At 44.6% G+C, this 27,063-nt stretch overlaps 1 protein-coding gene across 2 annotated transcripts in view; it reads left to right on the top strand.

The window, feature by feature from the left end:
- Positions 1-27,063, top strand: part of SH2D4A (SH2 domain containing 4A) — a 606,680-nt gene that overhangs the window by 115,870 nt on the left and 463,747 nt on the right. For both annotated transcript variants that reach the window (XM_086961815.1, XM_086961816.1), the window contains one exon: positions 4,928-5,183. In XM_086961815.1, coding sequence (XP_086817941.1) covers positions 4,997-5,183 — 187 coding nt within the window. In that variant the 5' untranslated portion in view covers positions 4,928-4,996. The remainder of the gene's footprint in view (positions 1-4,927; positions 5,184-27,063) is intronic.

The following is a 27,063-nucleotide window of genomic DNA, read 5'->3' as shown; positions in this document are numbered from 1 at the left end:
CAACTGCCTGTAGGACAGGGGGACAATATTCTGCCAGGAGTAAATGTAAATGTAAATGTACAGGAATTTATATAGCACAAATCACCACTGGTTTCTAAGCGCTTGCTTAGGGAACCCGTCCTGGTAGTCCCCTGTGAGATAACCCCGGCAGGGTATCCGCAAGGTGAAAGCCAGGCATCCCGCCACGAGGGGCCGTTGTGGAGATTAAGCAAGCTATTGCCCAGTGTCGCAGAGTGTGAACCCGTGAGTCGAGTAGGCACCGGAGCGAGAATTGTCGAGTCCATGGACATTTTAGGACTCAAGATGCCGCCGAGCCGGGAATTGAACCCTGGTCCCGGGCTGACCTCTGCTTCCAGGTCTGCCTCCTCTAACCAGTGAGCCACACTTCTCCACAGTAGTGGTTCCCACCTGGACAGGGAGTAGCATGTAATCCAGAGGCCTGTCTCCAGGGAAGCTGGAGGACAGGTGGGAGGAGAGAAAGTTTAAATTGGAGCTGGCCAAGCTCAAATTGGAGAAGGAGAAGGCCTTGGAGGAGAAAAGGCTGGGAATGGAAACCGAGCAAAATAAACTTACCATGGAGGAGAGCATTGATTTTGAGCATTTGGCTCATGAGAGGAGACTGAAGGAACTGGACCTAAAGTCTATGCAAGTAGAGTCCATTGGTGGCAACAATTCTGCAGTGCCCTCTGACTGGAAAGTCCACGTAACCAAGGGCCTGGTGTCAGCCTTTGTGGTGGAAGGTGACATAGTAAGATTATTTGAGGCTTATGAAATTAATTGCTCTACAGATGCACAATGTTCCTGAGGAGGATTGGGGGCATGGCTGTGCAGTCATATCCCTAGTGAGGGGAGGGACACTCTACTGGACTTAGAGGGGGTGACAAGATGAGGTATACCCCATGAAGGTAGCCCTTATCCGGAAGATTGCTTTCACCCCAGAAAAGTACAGACAGGGATAGTCAGAAGCTATCCCAACAGACCAGGGAGGATTGTGCTTATTCCTTTTGGAAGGCATTGGATAGTTGGATTAAGAGCAGTGAGATAAAGGTTTACCAGGGGCTGTATAATTTGGCTGCAAACAAGCTCATGTCCAGTCTGTTTTCTAGATCTGCTGCAACACTCTGTTGCCAGTAGGCTCTCTGACCCCAAGGAGATTGCTAATGAGGCTGACATGTGAATCAGTCTAAAAGAAGATACCTGGGAGGGACTTCAGGAAGGGTGGTTCAGGTTCCCTTCAGCAGAGTGAGTGGGAGGGTAAGGGAGACACAGACAGGTCCCAGGGTAAGCAGCAAAGGGATCCCATGCCCCTTCTGAGAAAAAGGGAGGAGGTTCTGTATGCCAGTGTCCCTTGGCGTGCCATTTCCAATTTCCCTGCTTTGATTGTACCCAGCTAGGACACATATCGGGCCACTCTGTCGGTCCTAAGAAACTCACTATGGTGGTACTTTTGCAGGGGTGGTCAATTCGACCTTAGGGGTAAGCAGTCCCTAGGGGCAGTCAAAGACCATGCCATGATCTCCCTTAGCTAGTAGGTGCATTCAGAGGGTGAGTTGGTGATCCACGAGGATGGGAGTAGCCCAATCCACCAGGCAGAAGTGAATGGAGTCCTAGTCACTGCTCTGAGGGACACCGGTGATAGCCCTACCATGGTTGTGGAAAGGCTAGTTTCCCCAGAGCAGTAAACTGATCAGGTGTGTAGGGAGACCCAGAGGAGCCTCATAGTTAGTCACTAGATGCCAATATACTGCATTCTAAGGAATGAGCTGCCTCTGGTGTCTGGGGAACTGGGTGGGGTGACTACTAAGGGCACCCTGACAGTACAAGTGTTCTGGGAGTACCACTCCCGAGTGGAGGATACAGGACCCTAGATAAAGGGGCAGGGTGAGGAGGATCTCACCCCTAACACCTGTTCAGCCTCAGAGTAAAGACCGTGGGCTGAAGGACCAGTTTCAGGATACCATCCCTGAACTGGTGGGAGGTAGAGTGGAGAAAGGGTGCCAGGCACCCGGTGCTACTGCCCCCACGGTGAGCAACCACAGAGGTCAGAGACTCCTGGGGCTTGGCTCTAGACACTGACAACAGTCAGTGGCATCTTTTGGTTGTTGTCCCTATGGGGGGAGTTTTCCTTGGGTTGGGGACAGAAGTCAGACCCAAGTGTTTGAATGGACCACATTACTTTGTTGGCCATGGTGGTACTATATGCCTACTGGGTTGCATCTGTGAGCAAATTAAGGTTAGGTTCCAAACAGATGGGGTCCATAGATAAGATGAAGGGTTCCCCATGGGTCGGTTCGGTGACTCAGGAGAGTATAGACAGAGGGATCCAACTGAATTTAGTAAGGCGTAGGACTGACAAGTGCCCCTGCAGTAGTGGGCCATTGTCAACGTTCTATCTCCTAAGCAGGGAAATCAATCAAGGTATTGATTATTCTACTGTGGCTCTAGACTGGAGGGGGTTGTGCTGGAAATGGCACTTTCTGCATGGTCACACCCTAACTTTGTGCCTTCCTACTCCCCTTTTTGTTCAATTTATTTGTGTTGGCTTTAAGACTGTGGGCACTTTACCACTGCTGACCAGTGCTAAAGTGCCTGTGCTCCCTGCTTTAAACATGATACCATAGGCTTGTACAAAATTGGCATATTTAGTTTACTTTTAAGTCCCTTGTAAAGTGCACTACATAGGCACCGGTTATGTAAATTAAATGCTACTAATGGGCCTGCAGCACTGATTGTGCCACTCACTCAAGTAGCCTTTTAAACATATCTCAGGCCTGCAATTTCAGAGCCTGTGTTTGCAGTTTTGAACTGCCACGTCGACCTGGCAAGTTCACCCTCTTGCCAGACCCAAACATTCCTTTTTAACACATATTCGTCACCACTAAGGTAGCCCTGCATAGCTCCGGGACAAGATGCAGTGCACTTCAAAAGTATCACATTTACTTTTACGTTGTACATGTCCTGGTAGTGATAAACTCTTAAATTCATTTTCCGCTACTGCAAGGTCAATTTCTCTCATAGGTTAACATTGGGATTACCACTTTACAGCTTATAAGTGTAAATTACATTTGGGAAGTGATGGGACCACCAAGTTTGGTGTTTCTGGAATCACAATTTACAATCCTAACTTATGGTGAATATAGATTTTTAATTGTTATTTAAGAAATGCCACTTTTATAACATTGACATTGTCTTACTGTAACCATTTGGTACCGTCTGCCTGTCTCTGAATGCACGTCTGGGATGGGTGACAGCTGGGTTTTGTGTGTTCAATCCAGACAGCCACACATAAAGGGACCTTACGTGTGACTAATGGGCCATCCACATCCTGATGGGCCATCCTGGGCAGGATGGGTGGGAGGAGCTGACACATACACCTGAATATACCAATCCTGTCCCTACACAAAGGGCTGCATACCCCCTTGTAGTGAGTCTAAAAGCCAGGGCAGGGCAGAAAGGGCAGAGACACTGTGCATATCAAATGCCTCTCTTTAAAGTCGCCCACACTTCAAAGGAACCCCTAGGTATAAGTACTAGACCACTAACTCAGTACACTTCTGGACGTGTGGATGCTCTGCCAGGAAGAAGGACTGCTGTGCTGCTGGAAGGACTGCCACTCTGTTGGACTCTGCTGGACTTTATTGGTCTCCTGTTCTGCTGTGCCTAACCCCCTTCCCGCTGTCCTCGCCTGGGAGTGAGAAAGACTGGACCTGCATCTCTACACCCAAGAACCTAAGTGACTCCAAGGGCTTGCTGGCTTTCCTCCTGTTCTGGAATCTCAGGTACATCAAAGACTTCCAACAACCCTGCTACCGTACCTGTACTCTGTCAACTGTGAGTCTTCCCCTGCCATGTGGTGCCAATCCAGTCCTGGGCTCTTGGAAGGAGGTTATCTGTGCTGTAGCTATCATACTCCACGTATCGCTGTCATTGCGCCCATCAGAACCGATTCATCGCCTTTGGCGCCAATGCATCACCTGCTTTGAGGACATCACATTGGTGGCTGCTTGGCTCGATGATGACTTATCACCTGCATTGGTTGAAGCTGCTGCAGCAGCTCAATTTGCAAGGCTTAATAACCAACACCTCACCTACATCCAAAGGGATTGACAATGACTCATCACCTCCTCTGCTCCACGTATCGGGCCTCTTCGAATGTGCAACAAGGTATTTTCTCAGCAGGACAAGGTTGGTCCCTGTAGCCGACCCTTGCTCCGTTGTGGGCAGCCTGAACTTTTACATTTGACCCAGTCAAATGCGAGCAGATATTTTTTTAAAAAACATAACTCCGGTTCTCCTTTTTGGAATTTTTACATTTTTGTTTTGTTTTGTTCCTTCTATTAAGCTTTATTTTGCTGTCAACTCAACTTCAATACTTGACCGAATTGTGCGATCATATGCAAATCGCTTCACTGTGCCTCATTTTTAATTTAGGAAATTAATTGAATAAGTTCAATGCTATAAAGAAATGCTGATTTGTTTTTTTAATAAGCAATAGTGTTGACATGACTTGGTTCACTCATGGTAATGTTGTCAGGACTGCTACAAATCCCTTCTTTGTGTCAATTGTTGGCAGTGCAATCTCTGAAGTGCCTCCTCCTGACATTAGAGAAGCTGATTCTTCTCTCTCCGTTTGTTCTATCCACACATATGGCCACACAGTTCCACAACTAACAATTCCAATTGAAACCACTTAATTCCGCTACAAACAACATGCAGCCACTCCACTACAAACAACTAAACATATAATTAAAAAACTAAATCATTTACAATGCCAAAAACTCAAACTTTCACAAATGCTAGACCGATTGCATTGCAAATGCTTGTTTTGTTGTGTTTGTAGGAACACCACCGGAGAAAATCAGACCTGTTTTTTATACCCTTTAACAACCCAGCAATTAAACTTTACTCTTTTTTTTCTTTTCTAAAGATATTGACAGCAACGATCAATCACAAAGAAAGTGCCATCACTATTTATTTTTGATTGAAAGAATCAACAATGCTGAAGCAGATTCTTACAGATATGTATATCGAACCCGACCTTCTAACAGAGCTCAGTGAAGAGCAAAAGCAAATCCTGTTCTTCAAAATGAGGGAGGAGCAGATTCGGAGGTGGAAGGAAAGAGAGTCTGTTTACGAAGAAAGCAATTCTGCCCAGGTTGATGCTCAACCGAGGAAATGCAAACGTAAGTCTACTCTAACTAATCTTTCAATAGATGTTGTTTTTTACGTTTGGTCATAGAGACACTGCGTTTGAAATTAATATCTTGTTTATTTTCAATTTACCAGTACAATCAGCATTCTTTGCAGGACTCTAACATATAAATGACAAGCATTGGCAAAGGTATTTGGTCTGTCTTTGGTAGTGCATCCACCGATACTTACTGCTGCTGGTAATTGTTGTCTATATAGTTGTACAACGCTATTGACTGTGTTAATGCTTGCACTGCACCTGTACAAACATCGATAAAGCCGATGCTGACAGCAGAAGGCAATGGAAGTGGGTGGCTATCTTTGTTGTACCTAGGCTTCAACAAATAGCTCAGGCAGAGATACAAGAGGGAGGCTTGAAAGAGCAGTGTGTGACCAATGAGCGAAACAGAGCCATTGGAAAGATGGTAAGAGAGAAATAGCAAGGAAAGCTTATAAGAAGGTGATGGAAAATGCTAAAAATATCTGGGACGAAAATATATGGCAGGATTTCAAATTAGCTGGTAGTAGGAATAACACTCAACGCTTTTGAAACCTGGTAAAATGGGGCATGGTCCAAAATCATGTCACCCCCACAGCTGGGTTAATTACTTTGCTTCACAATATGTCACTGATGATGCAGAGGACCTCTAACCCTTCCCGATTCATTACTACTTAAGTGAAGATTTTGAGTTAACTGATGTGAGTGCTGCCTTTAGTGCAATCTCAGGCGGGAGAGCGCCAGGTATCGACAGCGTTCTTGCAGACATTTTCTTGCAGGACAAGGCTAAATTGAGTTGTTATATAATGTTATTAGCAAATGCTATTGCCCAAGGTGCCCCCATCCCTGACACTTGGCGAGGGGCGGAAATTATTCCTGTATATAGAAAAGGGGACAAGTCCTTGCTAGCAAATTATGGGCCAATAAGCCTAATGGATTTGAATCAAAAAGTGGTGGCCTGACTTGTCCTGGCAAAGGTCTTAGAGTGGATAGACATAAATGACATCTTAAATCCACTCCAGGCAGGTTTCCGGGCACAGATTAGTAACATAGACCAGGTTTTCCGATTTAATCTAATATATTTGCTGACAGTAGTTCTTGGCAAGGGCAGCTTGAATGCTGCCTTTGTCGACCTTAAGTCAGCCTTTGACCTGGTCTCACGTAACAAACTTTGGGTGGAAATACAGTAGTTGAGGATGCCTATTGACTTACTGTCCCTAATCTGCTTTCATGAGAAAACTTCCGCACAATTTTATTGGGGCGCACAGAGGAATAAAACCGACCCCTTTCCTGTGGAGAAAGGAGTCCGCCAAGGTTGTGTTATGGCACCCACTCGTTTTTCACTTTGTATAAACAGTGTTGCCAAATGTTCATCCTCCGTCTTAACTGATGCACCAGTTTCAGCAGACAGATCCCTATTTTAATGTTCACGAACAACATGCTCATTATTTCTACAACTCATAGTGTGTTAGAGTGTGCACTGTAATGTTTTGAATATTTCAGTTTTTTATGTGACTTAAAAAACAGATAATAATTTTGATCTGTTAGACCAATTTATTAATAGCTATAGTAGGAAGTCAAATTCTTTTGAGATTTTGTTTATGGGGGACCTAAATATTCACCCCTGTAGGAACCAGTGTGGGAGTGAGGATTGCGAGGGCCCTCAGTTTTCTGCATTATCCCACTTTGAACACACTAAAGAAGGGGAAAATCTGGAATGCTTCCTAGCTAACTGGAATCTTTATGAATCAAGTTGTGGGCAGGGTGAAACTAGGAACCCCACTTTTAAGGGGAAGGACATGGGTACAATTATTGATTATGTTTTTGTTACATCTCATTTGTTACGTCTTGTGTTATATTATAATGTGGAGGTTTCAATCTTTAGCGACCACAATCCTGTGCTATTGGAGCTGGCAACCGGAGAATCACTGTCATTTAGGTATTCACAATCTAGAGTCCAAAATGATGTTGCCACCAGAGATCAGGGGAGAAGATTAAAATGGACGAAAGTGGTACCTGATATCTTTATAGCGGACTTGTTGGTTGCAACCAGGGCAGAGATAACAATATGTTCAAACAATGAGGCAAATGGTAGTGATATTGTTAATGCCTATAATGCGATCTGTTTGCACGTAAAAGACAACCTAATTACCAAGGGGAAATCAAATACTGGGCCAGGTGAGAGGTGGTTCAATAAAAAATGCTCAGATGCACATGCTGCCCTACTTAAAGCACTTAAAGCTACTCCTAGGGATAAGGGCTTAGTAACCAAATGCAGACTGGCATACAAGTTGGCGATGAACGATAGAAAGCGGGAACTAAGGGATGAAGCATGGCATTAACTGTTGACACCGGACGTTCTGAGAGATAGCAGTAAATTTTGGGCCACAGTCAACCAACCTGTCTTTGCAAACTCAGATAATGGCCCCATGGACTGTAACATCACAGAAGAGGCCTGGATTGCACATTTTGAGGTGATTTATAGCCTGCCCCTAAACTGCCAAAATTCTGTGGTTCAATTCCCTGAAAACACCTTTTCAAGGTTGACTTTTGAAACCGCTGAGGTGGCGAAGGCCATCGAGGAAATGTCCAAAAACAAGGCGCCTGGACCAGATGGAGTCCCAGCTGATCTATTTAAAGCTGCCCCTAGTTTGTGGTCTAAAATTTTAGTAAACGTTTTTAATTCTATTAGTAAAGATAGTATTCCACAATCATGGCTAACGTCAACCATCATCCCGGTTTATAAAAAAGGATCTAGGCAGGACCCCTCCTGCTATAGACCAATTTCTCTGATAGATTCCTCTGTAAAGGTTCTGGGAAGGGTGGTCCTGCATAGATTAAATGATTGGCTGGCGGAGAAAGGGATCCTTTCCAATATGCAATATGGTTTTAGGTCAAATAGAGGAACCATTGACCAATGTTTAAACCTACATTTATTGGTCAGCAAGTATACTGCGGCTAAAGAGGGCAATCTATATTTGGGTTTCATGGACCTATCCTCTGCATTCGACCTAGTTAATAGGTCGAAGCTCTGGATGGGTCTTCTTGAGCTAGGTCTGGACCCTCCCCTAGTGCACTTTATGGCAAACCTCCATACAAACCTATCTGCAAAAGTAAGAGTGGGTATGGATGGACGATGTACAAGGCCATTTAGTTCTAAAAGAGGGGTAAGACAGGGGTGCATCTTGGCACCTCTGTTGTTTACACTCTATATTAATGCCCTGGAGGCTGAGCTGGAGGAGGTCTCTCAGGATATTCCGCGTATAGGGGAGCAGGTAATACCTGTTCTCCTGTACGCGGATGATGCCGTACTTATGGCCCGCACTGGGGTGAGCCTCCAAAAACTGCTGAACGCCTTTGGCACCTTTATGAGTAACCTTGATCTCAAGGTTAATGCTAAAAAATCCCAAGTCCTAATCGCAGGGAAGGGCAGAAATAAGGGGAAATTAAAAAATTTCTACTGTAATAATGAAGTGGTTTGTAGGGTGTCTTCCTTTCCCTACTTGGGGGTACTGTTCGATGAAAAGGGTACCTGGGGTCCACAAAATACAAGTCGTAGTATGGTTTTTTGTAGAAGTGTTTCGGGCCTTATGAGCTTTGCTAAAAGACTGGGAGGTAGACCGGTTGAAGCCATCATTAAGGTCTACAAAGCTAAATGCTTGGCAGTGGGTTCCTATGGATGCCAAATATGGGGTTGCACCGCACCCAAAAAAATACAACTGGTAGAAAATACATTTCTGAGGGGGCTTCTCTCAGTCCCTCAGTCTACTCCCACATTTACAACGCACACGGAAGTGGGGATCGGATATATCTCAGACCATATCCAAATAGCACCCCTTCTGTATTGGCTAAAAATCTGGCTTAACAAAGAAATTACTTTAAACCACTCCATTATTAAAGACTGCCTGCATTTAGAGAGGGCTGATAAAATTGTATGGCTGAATTATATTAAAAATGGTCTGCAAAAAATAGGTCGCTCAGACATGTTCTATTCTCCCGAATTAATAACTAAAAAGGATATTTTTCCAACAAAAAAGGCCCTAGAGGACCTTTTTAAATTAGATCGGGAGGAGACGGAGCTGAGAAAGCCTCTTGTTAGACTAAACTATGGACTGGTTAGTTGTCCCGGACCGGAACCATATCTAATAGTGGTGAATAATCGACACCACAGATTTCTTCTGACAAGATTCCGCCTAAACCTGATTCATTACTCTTTAGGAGTTTTCCGTACCTGGTGCGCACCTGACAAGGCGGATCCCTGCACTTGTGATTGCTTTTCATTACAAGACACACTCCATTTTGTCATGTTTTGCACTCAATATGAAGCATGTAGACGGAAAAATTTGTTACCACTCCTGAAGAAGGCGGGCTTTATTCAGGTGAGGCCCGCTCTAATATACCTAATGCAATTGGGTAACCCTTATATTATGTTCTGTGTGGCCAGTTTTTTGACGGCAGCTACTCGCATAAGGAAAAATACCATCAGCCTACCGCAGATCCAAAGCTGTTTTGAGTAATGTTTCTCTTGTGTAAATATGTATTCTACTTTACTAAGGCAGTAGTACTGACAGTTTTTAAATGGTATATATATATTTTTTTAAACTCTTAATATTAGAAATTTCTTTTTTTAATATGTATCGTATTTTTAACATTGATGGAAAAAATGTACTGTACTGAAATTTGTTAGATTGTAACTTTTTGTATAATTGTACCATGTCTTTTATGATATTAATTTTATCGAATAAAGAATATTTGACTGACTGACTTAAAAATCAGTGAGGTGAAAACCAAGTTTATGATTTTTAACCAGCATACATCGTTCAAGGGCAGTATAGTTACGGACGAGTCTACCCTTGAACAGGTAGATGCATTTCTTTACCTTGGTATTACTCTGCAGAAGGGACTGAGATGTAGGCCACATATCGACACCATGAAACTAAAGCACCGACAGTTAGCTGATGTTCTAGGTAATGAACTTTAACCACATCGCTGCTGTGGTTATTTTTGCCCTGTGCTGGAAATTGCCATTTTGCTGGTGTCATGACGAGCTCAGCTCGTCATCAGCACAGCTCAACTGTGCCTCATGACGAGCTGAGCTCGTCATGAGCATGGAAGGGGTTAAACATCTTTGACTAAGCCTCTTAGCCCGGTGATGCAGATTTACAACGCTAATGTAGTGAGCTCTGTTATATACAAGGCAGAATGATTGGGCTTCGAGAATCTCACACAGCTATCTGTATCAGAGAACAAGTTCTTCTGAGTGATTACAAGTTTACCACAAAGTACACTGATGGTACCTCTGCGGAATGACATGGGCAGAAAATCACTGGTAGATCTAGCTAGGCTTTGCCCCATCCTATAATGGCGTAGAATATGGTGCACACTGGAATTGGCTACCTTCCCAGAAGGTTTTAGGGATATTATTGAGGTTGATTACTTGCATCAAGTCAGCTGACTGTATGATATCAGAAGTCTCTTGGCTACCATAGGTTTGTCGCATTTGTGGGAAACCCCTTCTAGTTCCCAGTTCCCATCAAGAGATACAATCAAGGAGAGATACTGGGAATTGATCAAGTGAGATGTATATATGTGAAGTGATTTCACAATGCTGTCGGGCAGCTTTTAACAAATAAAACCCTAGTTGAGCTGTGAGTATTATCGGATGCAATTTCAAAGCCCCCGGTTCGGAAATTGTATTTTCAATTTAGAGTGGGCTCTTTGCCATAAAGTCTTTAACGGTTAAATGGATCGCATCAGGTGACTACAAATGCCCTAATTTCACTGTTCTAGAAGAAACTTACTTGCACATACTATTTGTCTGTCCTGCTGATGTTGGTCCTCGGAAAGTATGGTTGGCGCTGATATGTAGAAAGATGGGCACCAGCACATGTTCTGTTGCCCTGAGAATCTTGTCCACTGACTCATCACTTCGCTATGCAATTCCAGTCACAAAGTTTTTAGGTTTAACTTTGTTTTTATTGACAATCTGCAGCAAATAGAAAACATACATCTCTATTCACCCCTTTTTCATGATCGCATGTCCCTCCCCGCCCCAAAAGCTACTTTTAAACCCTTCGTGTCCTCTGTGCGGATGCAGTTCAAAATAGTCCCTCCATCTTTGTGAGGCGCTGCTATGAGAGGATCTGTGGTGTCGGAAGAACCAAATCATAAGAACACTGCAATGTCAAAAGGATCATCAAAACCTCCTCCCCTCCCCAAACTGGTGTGCTGCAGGCCCATTCCGTGTGCGGAACGATGTATATGATCAATACAAGAGACCGAATCAGAATGCAGTGTTAGTTTTCCTCCGGAGCAGTGAGGCAAAGGAGACGGAGGTACTTTGGGCATGTGATTTCGTTCAGTTCAGTGGCTAAGAGCGACACTATAGGCTACCGAACTTCTCTGAACTCCTTCATGGATTTAGTAAGATAAGCCTGCATCCCTAAGATGTTCCAAGGTCTATGTAACCACCCCGTATACGTCAGAGGTGTATGTGTCCCCCAAAACGATAAGATATTTTGGAGAGCTGCCCCTAAGGCCAATCCCATCTGTTTCCCCCTCCTGGACTTTAGGGGGTAAGTGAGTGGGTTGGGGAGTCCTAGCAAATCATAGGCTGGGAATCTCGGGATTTGCGTCTCGAATTGTCTATCCACGTCATCAAATACTCTGGACCAGTATCCCATCAGTTCTCTACAGCTTCCTTTTTTAAGTCGCACCGGCATCAAGTACCAGTATGTGTCTATCTTGATGGCAGTTTCCATGCTGGCGATGTTACGCGCCGTGTGGTCGCCCTATAATAGATGTCCCGCTACTCTTTGTCTGTGAGGTCTCGTCCCAACTCAGTTGTCCAGCGTTTCTGACTAACAGTTGGCTGCTTCAGAGCAGGCGGTCGCAGCATATCATATAAGTGAGAGATCATTTTCCTGTCCGTGCTCTTGGTCACCAGCCACTTTTCATATTTTGTCAGTTTTCGGTTCACGTGTGGTTGCACCTCGGGGTGGAGAAGCCAGTGCTGAATCTGAAGATAATGGAACCTTTCAGTTTCTGGGAGAGTGAACTCCAGTCGCAGATCGGGAAACGGGGGAATCCCTTCCACATCAAACAAGTGCCCTGCCGAGTTACACTCCAATGCCCGCCACACAGAGGAAGCCCTCGCCTTGTGTCCTGGGGTGAACTCCCTATTGTCAAACAGAGGAGTCATGAGGGACAGAAAGGAGGTCAGCCCCCGTCTAGTGGCTACCCTGACCCAGACCCGTAGCGTTGTGCTTGTTATGGGTGAGCCCTGGAGATTTATAGCTCTATCCGCCCTTTTGAGTAAAGGGACTTTCCAAAAGGAGAGTTTCTCCAGCGCCCTGCCCTGGAATAACTATCTCTTTTCGGACTCCGGCCTACTCCACTCGACCAGGTACCGCAACTGAGCTGCCTAACAGTATTCCAGAACGCTCGGGATTCCCAGACCTCCCTTGTCCAGCATCAAGTAGCTCAACTCGCTCCACATACGGGGCAGTGCTCCTGCCCAACCGAATTGGTGTATCGCTTGTTGCAGTCTATGAATCGTCCACTGTGGGGGCCAGACCGGTATCGTCTGAAAAGGTATAACGCTTTAGGAAGGATAGACATTTTAACTTACACTACACTGCCAAGCAATGATAGCTGGTGGTGTTTCCAATTTTGATGCTCCCTGAGGACCGGGATGACTAGTTTTGAGTAGTTCAGCGTAACCGTCTGCGCCACAGATGGGGCTAGTTCTAGTCCTAAGTGTGGGATAGTCTCCATGCTCGCCATCCCCGCATAGGTGTCTCTGCCCGTCCCCGAGGCCCCCCTGGCCAGTCCAGTCGAAGGATCATTGATTTCCCGACGTTGACCCGAAACCCCGCAACTTGGCTGAAGTGTTCCAACTCTTGCAGGAATGTTGGGACCGAATGAGCTGGAGATTCTAGGGTTGCTATGATATCATCCTCGTATGTCTCTCCCCTCCGAAGGGGATGCCGAAGATGTTGGGGTTATCCCGTATTTTCTGCGCTAGTGGCTCAATTTATAAAGCAAAGAGGAGCGGGGAGAGCGGATACCCCTGCCTCATCCCTCTTTGGATTTCAAAGGAGCCGGACGATAGCCCATTCACACTCATAGTTGCTGTGGGCCCACTGTAGCAGCTTGACACCCACGCCCTGAATCGATCCTTGAATCCAAATCGGACCAGGGTTTTGTCTAAGAAGGCCCAAATCCACCCGATCAAACACTTTCTCAGCATCCACTGACGACAGCAGAATGTCCATATGTGTGCGTTGAGCCTTGTCTATCAGGTGAAGAATTAGTTTGGTGTTATCATTACTCTGACTGTTTTGGATGTACCCCGACTGGTCGGGCTCAATTATGCCTGGCATCAAGGGGCCCAGTCTTGCGGTAAAAGGCTGGTGAATAGCTTCAAGTCGACATTGAGAAAGGACACTGGGCGGTAGGAGCCACATATGGATTTATCTTTCCTGGGTTTGGGAAGCACCACTATCGAGGCTGCCATCATCTCTGCAGAGATCGTTCCTGGCCCTGTAAAGGAGTTAAAAAGCCGCGTCAGGAGCGGTGCTAAGATATGGCAGAAAGATTTATGGAATCCCTCAGAGAAGCCGTCTGGTCTGGGCGATTTCAGGAGCTTGAGGCGGGATATCGCATATATAACTTCTTATACCCGAATCAGTGCTTCTAGCAACTCTGCCTGTTCCTGAGCTAATGCTGTCATATTCGCCCCCTGCAGGTACGATGTTATATGGGCTTCTGGGGGAGTCTCTCTCCAATATAGGTTTGAGTAGAATTCCTCAAAGACCCTGGCGATCTCCTCGTCCCCCTTTACCACCTCCCCACTAGCATCCTTGATCGACTGGACCTTGGCCAGTTGGGTGCGGGCCCTAAGTTTGCTCACCAGCATGCGTCCCATCTTATCACTTCCCATATAGTAGGAGTGCCTTAGGCGGAGTGCTGCCTATGCATCCCTATCGATGTCTAGCCCCGCACAATTTGAACCCTTGCCGCCTTCAATTGGTGCCATATCCGTGGGACACGGTCCTGCTGTGCACCCTTTCCAACTCCAACACTTGAGCCGTGAGGTGGTCTCGTTTTTGTTTGCGCTCCCTATTCTCACCTGCAGAAAAGGCTATCAATTCCCTGAGTATCACCACCTTAAGGGCCCCCCAGAGTGTAGACAAGGTGATGTCTAGTGAATTATTCAACTCCAGGTAATCTGTAATGCATTTACTGCTTCATCACCGCCTCTCTATGAGCATGCTTGCCCGTAATCGCCAGGTCCCGGTCTGTCTACGTGTCTGAGGCACCTGAAGAGACATTGCCATTGCATCATGGTCTGAAAGTGCTATTGGCGTGATGTCCACCTCCCCCACAAGGTCGCTCAGTTCTGAAGAGCCTTTTAAGTGATCGAGTTGGGCATAAGTGCGATGTGCATGTGAAAATAAAGAGAATTGAGAGGTCTGCGGTTACGCCATCTGCCATATATCCACCAGTCCTCTCTTTCCTTCCTGAGACAACTCACTGGTCTGGGTGTATCAGTGGCCCGATCTGTCTAGGGTGGCGTCCATAACTAAATTATGTCCCCTCCCACTACCAACCACCACTCTTGTGCGCTCAACAACTCGGAGAAGGCTGCCCTGAAAAATTTCTCTTGGCCCAAGTTGGGTGCGTATAGGGAACACACCACGAGGGAGAATCGCCCTATCTAGAGTTTGTAAGCTAGGAGACGGCCTTTAATTTCAGCTATTTTATCTCCCACCCTCCCCACAAATTGCTGGCGATCAGTATGGCCACTCCCGCTTTTTTATCATTAGTGGAAGAATAAAATTGTTGGGGGAATGCCCTGGACCGCATCCGGTGCCAATCTTTGGAGATGAGATGGGTCTCCTGGAGCAGACAGACATCGCCCCCAGGTTCTCTAGATAAGACAGAATGGATTTCCTTTTAATAGGGTTGTTAAGACCCTTCACATTGGGGGTAACTACATGTAGTTGAGAGTGTATCTTTCTGTAGAGTTGGGGTGCCACCTCTGCTCCCATGGGTCAATCCCGGGTGATTCGTTCCCTCTTGCTATAAGCCCCATTCTCCGCACACCAGTTCTCCCACCCCCCTTCCTAACCCCAATTTAGTACCCCCGACACTCCCATAATGTCCAGTGCCTGCAGGCTCATCCGCGTGCACCTGGAACAAAGGAGTATCAGGAGCAGTTTGTGGCCCAAAGTTTCCCTTCCCCTGCTCCCGCCTGCCCCCCCACCCCCAGCCTTGCTTATCTCTGTTTGCGCTGTTCCCACTTGAGGTCCTAAGCTATCCTGTGAGGCGGTGTCCCTGAGCACTGTCTCTAGAGCTGATTGCCTCTCATGTGCCATAGCTGTGGGGTCCGGCCCCACCGTGTGGTCGGAGAGACACCTCCCTCCAACTCTCTGCCAGTGCTTCTGAGGGGGCCTACGGTCCTGGCCGGGTACCTCTCTAGAGCTGTTCTGCTCCAGCCGGAGGAGCTTACATGCGTCCTATAGGGATTTCAGTTGGTGGAGCTTACTGTTCCACTCGAAGATAAATCTAAATGGGTGGCCCCAGGAGTAAGCCACCCCCCTTTCCCACAGGTGCGTGGTCACTGCTCGGAACTCTCTCCTCTTCTGCACGATGCAGTAGCAAAGTTTTTGAGATGGATGTGGTCCATAAGATCTCAAATACTGACTGTAAAAAATTAAATATGGAATCATGCTATCTGTGGCTGCGAAATTAGTTCTTATTAAAAGTCTCTAATTACCTTAATTCCTTTGTCATTAATTGACAATATCATTGTTTCTGCTTTCCATTTTTAGATTTTATTCCATCATAATGTATTTGGAGGAATTGATTTTTTACTCAAGATTATTTGTACACCTTTTACTAATGTTGTAACTCATGGTTTTATTCTTTTTACTGGTGTTTTATGGTCAATGCTTTTATGACATGTATTTTCGAATAAAGCTTATTTTGAATTGGATTGAATTGAAATAGCAAGGGAGCGAAGAGCGGCGACCGGGAGAGCAGGGGCAGGAATGCAAAAGGAGAAATAGTACCCAGATGTCAGCAGTGGTAGGATAAAACAAATGGAATACAAAAGGGAAATATTTCTCAGATGTCAGCGGTGGAACGGTACAACATAGTCAATCGTATACCATGGTCATTCAGGAACACTGCTGAGTTGAGGCAGACACCTGATAGAGAGGAAAGTAATTTAATGAGGGGCAGGGCATTGGCATGACCAAAGCAGCTATCTAGACAATAACTAGAGGCAGTCCTAAAGTCATATATATTTTAAAGTATTGGAAGCAGTGTTTTCTCAGACACTTAAAGTTGTCTATAGTGGACTGCCAAAATGAAACCAGATTTCCAAAGTCTAAAGTTGGGAATCAACTGAATACATATATTTAGAATAAGAAATGAGAACAGTTATTTGTGCTTTTTATTAAATACACAGTAAACTAGATTTTCCAGGGTGTAAAGATTGACAAACTGATGCAGTGTTTTATCTTTGACATTTTTTTCAAAAGACCACACATTTTGATGAATTTCTTGCTCACTGTGTTTCATTTGTTTACTGGCCATTAAGGAGTTGTATTCAAAGATGTTAAAATCACATTGATTCATTTAAAAATCAACTGATAAACCTTGGGTAAAAGTATAATGTTGCTTAATATATAAACCACTAAAATAATGTGATAACTCCTTTAAAATGCATGAATGATAGTTATATCATTTACATTGAAAAATGTGCTATGTTGGAGTATTTGCTTGTATAGAGAATGTGGATAGCTCTTGGGCGAGGGGTGGATTTCCTTGAATAGTTGCCCAAGTAGCTGTAATATTCATCATCATCAAGTCAACTTTATTTCGGTTTGTTAATGAACCATAAAAGTACATTACAGTTAAAAAAAAGAATACATTTACAACTCATCCAATGCATTGTAGATCTCAATTAGCATATTTGCAGTAATCGGTTGACGTGCGGTTATAATATAACAATAAGGACATAACAATAGGATACAGCTGTAATATTAGTTATGATAGTTGTGCTTCTTGTATGGGTACTTTTATTTACGCACATGCAATATATGTTAGTGCTGTGAGTAATAATTGAAAAGTGTTATTAGTTGCACCAAGTGTAGCACATAATAGTAGTGTGCCTATTATGGACACCAAAAGAGTCGTAAGGAGTAGTGGGTACAGAGGACTAGTTAATCTCTTGAGTGCGGGTGAGGTGATGTTCATGTTCACCACACTACCTCAAGGATCTCTGCACTGCGGGCAGGGAATGACTTTAGAGCGATTCCCCTTTGCATCCCCTGTCTTGGGCTGGAGGAAGAACCTCCCTAAAAGCTTGAGGCCTTTTTTCGTGAATGCTCATCAGCGCACAAGTCTCATAATCACATCTGTAAGTGAAAGTAAAGAAGAAGCCTTTTTACTGAGTTTGGTGCTTGGGAGCTCTGCACAGACCCATGAACACTGATCACATCGGTATAGTTAATGATGGAAGGGGAGAATCTCTACTTTCCAATGGTAGTAATCCCTAGTAGAGCACTGTTCGAGCATCAATGTCGGAGAACAATTCTCGAATAGAGATCCACCCACTGAACCACCAGGGAGTTTTCATGGGGAGAGCAAACCCCAGGTATGGCCAGTGTCTTTCCTCACAGCAAGGACCCCAACAGTCTTTCTGGCCGATTGAGAAGCTTATACCCAATGTGCCTTACCTAAGACGGCAGAAGGCCTACTAGACACCTGAGTTTATGATTTGAAAAGCAAGAATGGGCTAAGGTCTTGTCCATCTGACATCAAGCTAAATTCCACACCCTTTGTGCCTAGTTAGCATTTCTGCCCCTCCCTGGGGTGGGGTTAGGGCCAGCCTGTCTGGCATCGGTCCTCAACCTTCCCCTTAAGGCTGAAACAGTCTTCCTGCTCACCTGGTCAACAGATTGGGGAATGTATCCTCAATCCAAGCTCCCTAGAGGGACAGAAAGACAACTTGACAACAGAAATTGATGTTTATCCAAAAAAAAAAAGAAATGGGGTGGGGTCCAGCCAAACTTTCCCAATGGTGTACCCACCATTTGCTCCAACACTGTGTGCCCTTGGGCACTTTAGTATAGAAGAAGGGGCTGCAGATGCTTGTATGGACATCTATAATATAGATGTATGCTGGCACACATGTAGGACTGGGTATCACAAAGGATTGATCCATCTTTACATGGGTTCTCGGCTCAGTGCAAATCAGGGAACATTTTGCCTTTACTCCAGTTCTAGTCAAAGAGGCAAAAGACTTGTCAAGAAGTGCCCTGCCGGGGGTACCCATTGGAGTAGGGGCACAAGGAACCAAGGCGCCGCAGGCATCAACCTGTAGGTGGGTTCAGCATTGCACTACACCCACCTGCAGGGGGAGGTCTTTCCCCCCTCTTCAAAGAGAAGGCAATCCACCTCTGATGAAAAACAAAGCTGCGGATATAACCCATGGTCCTGCCTTCCACTAATGCGCTCTCAGCATGCCTGCCCTGAGGATAGCATTTTCTTATGTTTTTGGATGCACTATCCTAACCTGGCCTTGTCATAACTAATTAAGGGTGCCCTGTGGCACAAACTGAGAAAATGCTCTGAATGTGTAATTTAGGCACATAGGCTGGCCTGTCCTGGCATCAGGCCATAATCTCCACACCTGGAGCCTAAACAGTTATTCTGCTCCACCCCAGGGCCCGGAACATGAATATCACTGCCATACCTATTGCGCATGAAAAGAAATTTGGATCATTTGATCTTAGTTTTGATATATGGTCACTCTCATTCTTCCTTTCACTTTTTTACAATGTGGTCTACTGGAATTGATGCTTTCTTGGAGTGCACAGATGGATAAACACCCCAATCTACTGACCCAAGGGTCAGGAAGTACATAAGATCACAGTAAAATTTATTTTTAAAGATGGGGTGTCAGGGCAGACCCATTTCTGGTATGGGTTGCCCCTCAATTTCTTGGGCATGAGGCATGTTTTTTAATCCAAAGAATATCTTCTCACCTCTGTCACTTCCTTTTTTTTTTATACAAGCCCATAAACATATCATTGATGCAGGGTTCTACAGGTAGGGGGTGGAGTAAGTAATGGGGCAAAAAAGGAATAATATGAGTAATCAAGATTACCTGTAGATAATCCAGGCATTACCTACTGATCTCCATCTTATTCCCTATATGTACTGGCATGAGGAGATACCCAAGCGATAAATCTTCATCCTATTTTGAAGTCTAAGAGGGACATATCATACCTAGGAACAAAAGTGCTGCTTAAATCATAAACTGTATTAGAAACACTTCTAACGTTGCATTATATTGATAACTTATTAACTAATTTGTAATTTCCCTACTGCATTACTGCTTTGGGTCTCATATTTGTACTAAAAGACACATCATTTACATGAGCTAAGTAAATATACATTTATAATGAAAAATAAATGTAGAATGAGAAGTCCAAGTGTCTGCTTTATATATGTCTAACAAAGAAACACAATGCCACTTAGCCCATGATGCTGCCATCCCTTTGGTTGAGCAGGCTTATACACATTCATGAAGTCTTTCATCTGCATCGTTATGAGCTAATGCTATCACTGATTTGATCCTTTTAGCCAATGTTGATTTTGATGACTAGAAAACTCATTCAACAGGACCAAAATTTGTGAGTAAATGGTTTGCCTATATTCCGCTGATCTCTATAAGTATATGTTAACCACTATGGCATTTAGAAGGTTCAAACCTGAATCCGGCTCCAGCCAGCTGGTCCGAAGACGCCGTTAGTAGAAGCAAGCTCTATCCGCATGAGGTATTGACTGACTTTTGGAAATGTTAATACTTGTGAAAAATAAAAAACACCTCAGTGATATCTAACAAGAGGACATTTTACCTCGAGTGACAGTTTAAACCTACAAGAATTTCTTTAACTATATATAGAAGAAGAAAATAGATGTGCCTGATATTCTGAAGATGCAGGTACCTGTTAAACGGAACTAAAATACTGCAAGTTTGAGTACAGCAGTTAAAAATATTTATCTGGCTTGGACACCTAAATACTAACAGGTGACACAAACATTTATGAACCTTTAATGTAACCTGTAACATTATAGTTACTTCGGGATAAATAGACTGAAGATACCCCTACCTCCAAGAACAATGTATATTTATTGGCCCTGATGAAGGTGGCATAGTTTTATGTTCGCACCGAAACGTACGTTGTCCACTTACAGACAATGGAAAATCTAACTAAGAAGGATCCCCCAAAAAAGAAGGATAACAAATGTTTAATTATAAAAAATATTTTGGGTCTGACATTTGTTTATAACATCTAAATAATATCCCCTTTGGGGGCTCCTGTAAATGTAGTTGATTGTCTGATTTTTTTATTGATCCTTTGTGTGTTGTATGCAAGAAATAGCATGTATGAACAGTATGATTGGTGAGACTGATTTGGATGAATGAATAAAGCAATTCTTTTTTAGCTTTACTTTCTTATATTAGAATGTTTAGGTGGGGGCACTAATTGAAATTTTGTATTGTGTATTGATTGTAAAATTACTCTTTTTTTCTAAAATATAGGAATGATCATATTTATGTATTTGTATTTCTGTAAAAAAAATCCTTCTGAAAAATACCCAAAAAATGGCTTTTTGAAATGAACTCTAAACTAAAAGAAATAAATGATAACCAAAGCCTATATACTGTCTGTCGCATATATTGATATAGTTTTGCTGTGTCCTTGTAAGAAAATGGTTTGAGTTATACCAACTTGTTGAAATTAGACAGGTCAGTCCAGAGGTTTCTATTTCACGTATTTTTCAGGTTTCTTCCCCCTCCTCTAGACCTAAAAGAATTTAATATTGGGGGTACCCTTAGCTATTATAACAAACCTGAATCCTCATCTGATACTAAATCCGGGTTAAGAACATGTAGCTAAACCTCCTGTTCTCTATGAAAGCTGAAATAACCTTGAGCATAAAACTAGGATCCAAACTGAGAACTATCATATATTCAAAAATTCTCAGGTGATGTATCAATACAAAACAGCCCCCATTTTGATTATTCTCCATTCTGTATTTATTGCCACCAAGCAGCACAGATTCATAGTTAAGCATTTTTCTTCCATTGGCTTGTAGGAAGGTTTCTGTAGAGAAGCTAAGATCAAAAAGAAAATTGCAAGGTGGATGTTAACCCTTCACTCTTGTTTTGAAGAAATAAAAGCATTAACATAGATGGTTAAAGAGATGCTATTATTATAACCTCAAAGTTCCCACTGACAAATTCTTGTCAAAACCTACTTTGAAAATGCAAAATATTTTCTTTTAAAGAGAAAAATAAATAGCAAAGGAAAGCTCTATATTCACAAGCCTTGCCCTAAGATGTCTGTAAGTTGAAATGTTTATCCGAGGATGCATGGGGGTGTAGGAATCATCCATTCGCCCCCATTGGCATTAGAAGTATAGCAATAAATCAAGGTCTCCTCTGCCAATAGGGTAGGATGATAGCACCATTATTACCTCTGTTCTGTCTCTCTGAACCTTGGCAACACTCAGGGAATGAGAGGTTTCACAGTAAATACTTAGGACAGACTCCCCGGCTTGGGACACACAAGAGCATCCAGGCTCAATGCCAAAGGGTCTGCAAATCTGAAGAAAATCTGTGAAAAATTGGATTTCTGATAACCTGTCGACCAATCTAGCCATCTATGCTCATAACTCGGAAGCATTGAATGACCTCTTGAAACTCCCTGAGATTAAGTGGGTATTCTTGGGAAGCTGGGAACTTTCTACTCAGACGATCTGCCTCTGTCGAAGAGCATATTTGGAAAATTAGAGATCCAATATTTTGACCACATTCCAAATGATTAGTGCCAGGAAATAATTTTCACCATGGTGTCTGTCTGTATTACTAAAGCCTTGCCCTTCAATACATCTGCAAAGAACTGTAGAAATATACATCACCCTTATTTCCCTTCAGTTGGATGAGTGAGTTGGCTAACTCTTAGGCCAGTGACCATGAATTATCTTGGATATCAGTGTTGCTGCCCCACACCAGATTGTTGGCATCTGTTGTCAGAACTATTGGGATGGGTACAACATAGTTTGTTCCTGTCTTTAATATTGATGAAATGATCTACAACCGAAGGTGATTCTGAATGTCCTGAGCAATTGGAATCCTCCTTTTGAAATCCTCTGGTTGAGGAGACCAATGTGAGTTACCACTTGTCCCAGTTGCTCCTGAGCTCCTACAGTTATGGATAGAGTTGCTGCATAAAAAGAACCAGAAATAATTAATCCTATCCCAAGGAACTAGAACAAATGTGTGTGTTCTTTAAACATGTTCTCTATTATCTCCCACTAGACTTCAGTCTAGCTTTGTCCTTCACTTACAGCTGCTGTAGACAAAGTAATATTCAGCTTCTTCTCGACTCTGTGAGAAACGCATTGCCTAGATCTGTCCTAAACCAGGCCCCCATGTAACATCAACTCTGTAACATTAGATGATGACAGTTGAAGAAATTGATCAGGAGTGCCTTAATGCGAAGTGTTTCATCACTGTTTTCAAATCTTTCAAATTCTGGTCAAATGTTGAGGCCTGAATCAGCAAATCATCCAGATAAGGATACATTTGCATAGACCTGTTGTGAAGATGGATGATCACCGGAGCTAAAACTTAAGTGAAAACTCTTGTTGCTGATTTGTGACAGGAAGGCAGCAGACTTCCCCACAGCAAATATAAGAAACATTTGATGAGAGTTTATGATGGGAATATGCAGCTATGTATCTTGAAGATCTTCTTTTGATCGGAAGTCTCCCTTCAGTGTTATTGATATTAGATGTTGAAGGGTATTCATCTTGTAATGGGTAGTCTGAATGAGTTATTACACCAGTTTGTGGTCTATAACTATCCTGTACTCCCTTCAACAATATACTCACTAAGAAAACTATCAAATACCACCATAAACCTCTCTCATATATATAGAACAGGCAGGATTGCTTTCTTCAACACCAGAGTAATGATGATGTTTTGCAAAGCTTTCCTCACTTGAAGTTCCCCAGTGGATGGGGGTTTTGGTGAATTTAGAATTTGGAAGGATTTGTACAAACATCTTTAGCATAACTCTTTGAAACAATCTCCAGAGCCCATTTATTTGCAATCAACTCTTTCCAACAACGTTAAAGTTGAGTCAAGTCAAGTCAAGAGATTTATATAGCGCGCTACATACCCATAGGGTCTCAAGGCGCTTGAGGAAGGGTGGGGAATTACTTGTCGAATATCCAAGTTTTAAGTTGCTTTCTGAATGCTAGGTGGTTCTGAGTAAGGCGAAGGTGAGTGGGAAGTGAGTTCCAAGTTTTAGCTGCCAGGTAGGAGAAGGGTCTACCTCCCATGGTGGTTTTGTTGATGCGAGGTACAGTGGCAAGGGCTTGGTTGGAGGATCGTAGCTGACGGGAGGGGGTGTAGAAGGACAGTCGTGTGTTGAGGCATTCGGGTCCAAGTTCGTAAAGTGCTTTGTGTGCGTGGGTTAGGAGGCGGAAAGTAATCCTCTTGTTTACGGGGAGCCAGTGGAGGTTTTTCAGGTGACCAGAGATGTGTTCTTTACGCGGGATGTCTAGTCAAACTTACCCTGACTACATCTGAGTACTTCCGTCTGGGTATAGTCAGAAACAATTCTTCTGATGCTGTTTGTTCCTTGTGTCAAAGTGACAGGTATCACTATTCTGAAAACTCTATTCTATTCAAGGAAAATTCTTCCAATGATTTTCTTTGAAGTACTTTTCCCCTTTTCTAAAAGACCTTAAAGGCCGCGTGCATTTCTGATTTTTAAAATATGTTTGTATAAAAGACACTAGATCTTCGCCTAAAAGACTTGCTTCTAAAAAGCAATTTCTGAGTCTTTGACTCCTGGTGCACGAGGGATGCCCTGTTTCAAGGCCTGCGGCTCCTGTAACCGACTGATGTCGGTGACGGATCCGCACCACATGTGCCTGTTTTGCCTGGAGCGCGACCACGAACCCAAGTCATGCTCTGACTGCCGGACCATGAACCCAAAGTCTTTGCGGGAGCAGTCCCGAAAGCTTCTCGGGCCCAGCAGTTGGCTCCACGCCGTTTGAGGTCCGGGTCGTGTGGCAGGTGGGAGGTCGAGGGACTGGTCGCGAAGCCACAACCACCAGTTTTCTTCCAAGTCTCCGCACTCCTCAGATAAGTCGAAGCACAAGAAGAAGGCGAAGAAGCATTGTCGCTCATCAACTTCTCCTCGTCGGTCGGCCAACGTGACGAGGGATACGGGTGGTGCCCCTCCCGTAGCTCCACGTGCAGAGCACGAAGGGTTGATTCCCAGTTTCCCTCCCTTCCTGGGACCCAGAGTGACCCCTGACCAGCTTCGCCAATTTTATGAAGAGACGCATGCCATCTTTGGGCAGTCTGACTCACCCGGCACGCCTTCGGGCCCCGCAGACTCGACTGGGGGCCCTGGGGCTTCAACGCTGGTGGCTCCGGGCCCCGGCCCCGGCACCGCTGGGTCCCCTTGGATCCAGGCCTGGATCCGGATCGGCGTAGGTCTACCTGATTATACCTCCCCCGGCGCCGAGTCTACCTGCACCACATACAGCCGATGCGCTGGCTGGGGATGCGGTTCCCAGCCAGCATCGACCTGGGCCTCCACCTCTATGTAAACACGGAGCTAGACTGGCGTCGACCGACCCGGATCCAACGCCAACGGGTACTTTTGTGCCCTTGTTCTACCCTGGCGCTTTTAGACCAGATTGGCAGCTATAAGAGGGTGAAGAGGACAAGGAGGGTTCTGGAGACCCTTTAACTAACCAGTTGGGTTATGACCCTGACTGGAGAGAGGAACAAGGGGAAGCCAGTGGTCCTGATACCTCACCAGACCTTGGCATGTTGTCTCCTCCTACCGTGGCCTACGGACAAGGGAGCGTCTTACGCCGTAGTGTTGCGTAGCCATTATCAAAAATGGGGTTACCCTGTAAAGTCAAAGGATCTGGGTATCATATGGTACAGAAGAACAATGGTCCTAGACTATTGTAATTCCAAACAGTTTTAGGCACAAAAGGTCAGAGGCACACAAAAAGAAGAAGGCTACTCCAAAAATAGATTGGACTGATAACATGAGTTTATTCAGTCACCCAAAGAAATATTTGAACGGTTAGTTATTTCACTATACAGTGTTTTCACGGTTATCATCAGTGAGAGAGAACACAGTATGTGGAAAGATAGTGCTCATGTGGAAGGAGAAAGAAAAAACAGCAGAAAAAGGATTTTCATCTGGAAACTCAAATATTTAGAACAACAGGAAGGGGACTTGTATTGATTATAGATAGTTTCCCTAGTGGTATCACAGCCTACCCCTATTAGTACATTTGTGTACAAAAACAATATTTGAACTGTTAAATTCACAATGTTACTTCATTGATAGGTCAGAGAGAAGGGGGCAGAGAATAGGGTGTAGGCCTATAAAGATGCGTCGACGTTTCAACCCTATCGCCTAAAGGTTGTTACAGTCCTCAGCAGCAGGTCTTCTTCAGGACCGGTGTGGGGGGATATCTGGGGGGGTATCTGAAAATAACCAGGATAAGAGTCAGGTGCCTAGACCAAAACACGAAGTAGTGCCTCAACATGTGGTTAAACTAATATGCTCACCAGGTTACGAAGTTAGGTGAGTAACAAGGGCTAAGGCCTCAAGGTATAGTGGTTAACGTGTCCTGTAGATCCATCAGGAACAAAAGGGAACATGTCCCAACACTAGAAACAAAAATACAATAAGTAATGTGGGCGAGGGGCGGGGGGACGCACAAAAAGTATGTACAAGCACCCAGGAAGATGCGCTGACTCACCCGCTCTGTATGGATGCGGCATGCTGAATATTAGTTTGAAGCTGTCCTTAGATCAGAATCACGAAGTACGTGGTTCTGTTGGAGATAAAAAAGCCTCGTCAGTAACGAGCGTGGCACACAGACTCCAAATAGGCTAGAGAGAGCACACAATAAGGTCAAACATGTGGTCCATGGGGTATTACCTCATGGCAGAAGCTCAGTCCGTCGTATAGGTGATTCCTAACCGCGCACCGTGGCAGACGTGGTGGACCATGCCAGGTGGCATATGCAGGCTCTGCAGTGGGACCTGAAGTTCCAGTGGACTCAACATCAGGGGAACTTGTCAGATTCCGTCCAGATCTCGGCTGGCACTGCATACCAATTGTAGTGGTGGCTAACAATCCAGGATTGGGTTAATGGCAGATTCGTCTCCCTTCCCCAATCATAGTTCACAGTGGTGACTGGTGCATCACTTCTGGGATGGGGCGGTCACATGGGTGAGGCGGAGATCAGACGCCTCTGGTCTCTGGCGGATTCCGAGGTCCACATCAACCTTCTGGAGCTTCAGGCGATCCGTCTTGCACTGAAAGCATTCCTTCCCTCTGTCCGGGCAAGAGTAGTGCAGGTGTTCACGGACAGCACCACCACCAGGCTACTAGACCTGATGGCCTCCTGCATCCTACTGGTGGACCATACCAGTTGGCATATGCAGGCTCTGCAATGGGACCTGAAGTTCCAGTGGGCTCAACATCAGGGAAACTTGTCCGATTGCGTCCAGATCTCGGAGGGCACTGCACACCAATTGCAGTGGTGGCTAACAAACCAGGATTGGGTCAACAACAGATCTGTCTCCCTTCCCCAATCAGAGTTCACAGTGGTGATCGGTGCATCACTTTTGGGATGGGGCGGTCATATGGGTGAGGCGGAGATCAGAGGCCTCTGGTCTCCAGCAGATTCCGGGCTCCAAATCAACCTTCTGGAGCTTCAGGAGATCC

Source organism: Lissotriton vulgaris, chromosome 3_1 (genome assembly GCF_964263255.1).
Source record: "Lissotriton vulgaris chromosome 3_1, aLisVul1.2, whole genome shotgun sequence".
Taxonomy (NCBI): Eukaryota; Metazoa; Chordata; class Amphibia; order Caudata; family Salamandridae; genus Lissotriton; species Lissotriton vulgaris.
The sequence above is the reverse complement of the archived record's forward strand: the minus strand, read 5'-3'. Positions and strand labels throughout refer to the sequence as shown.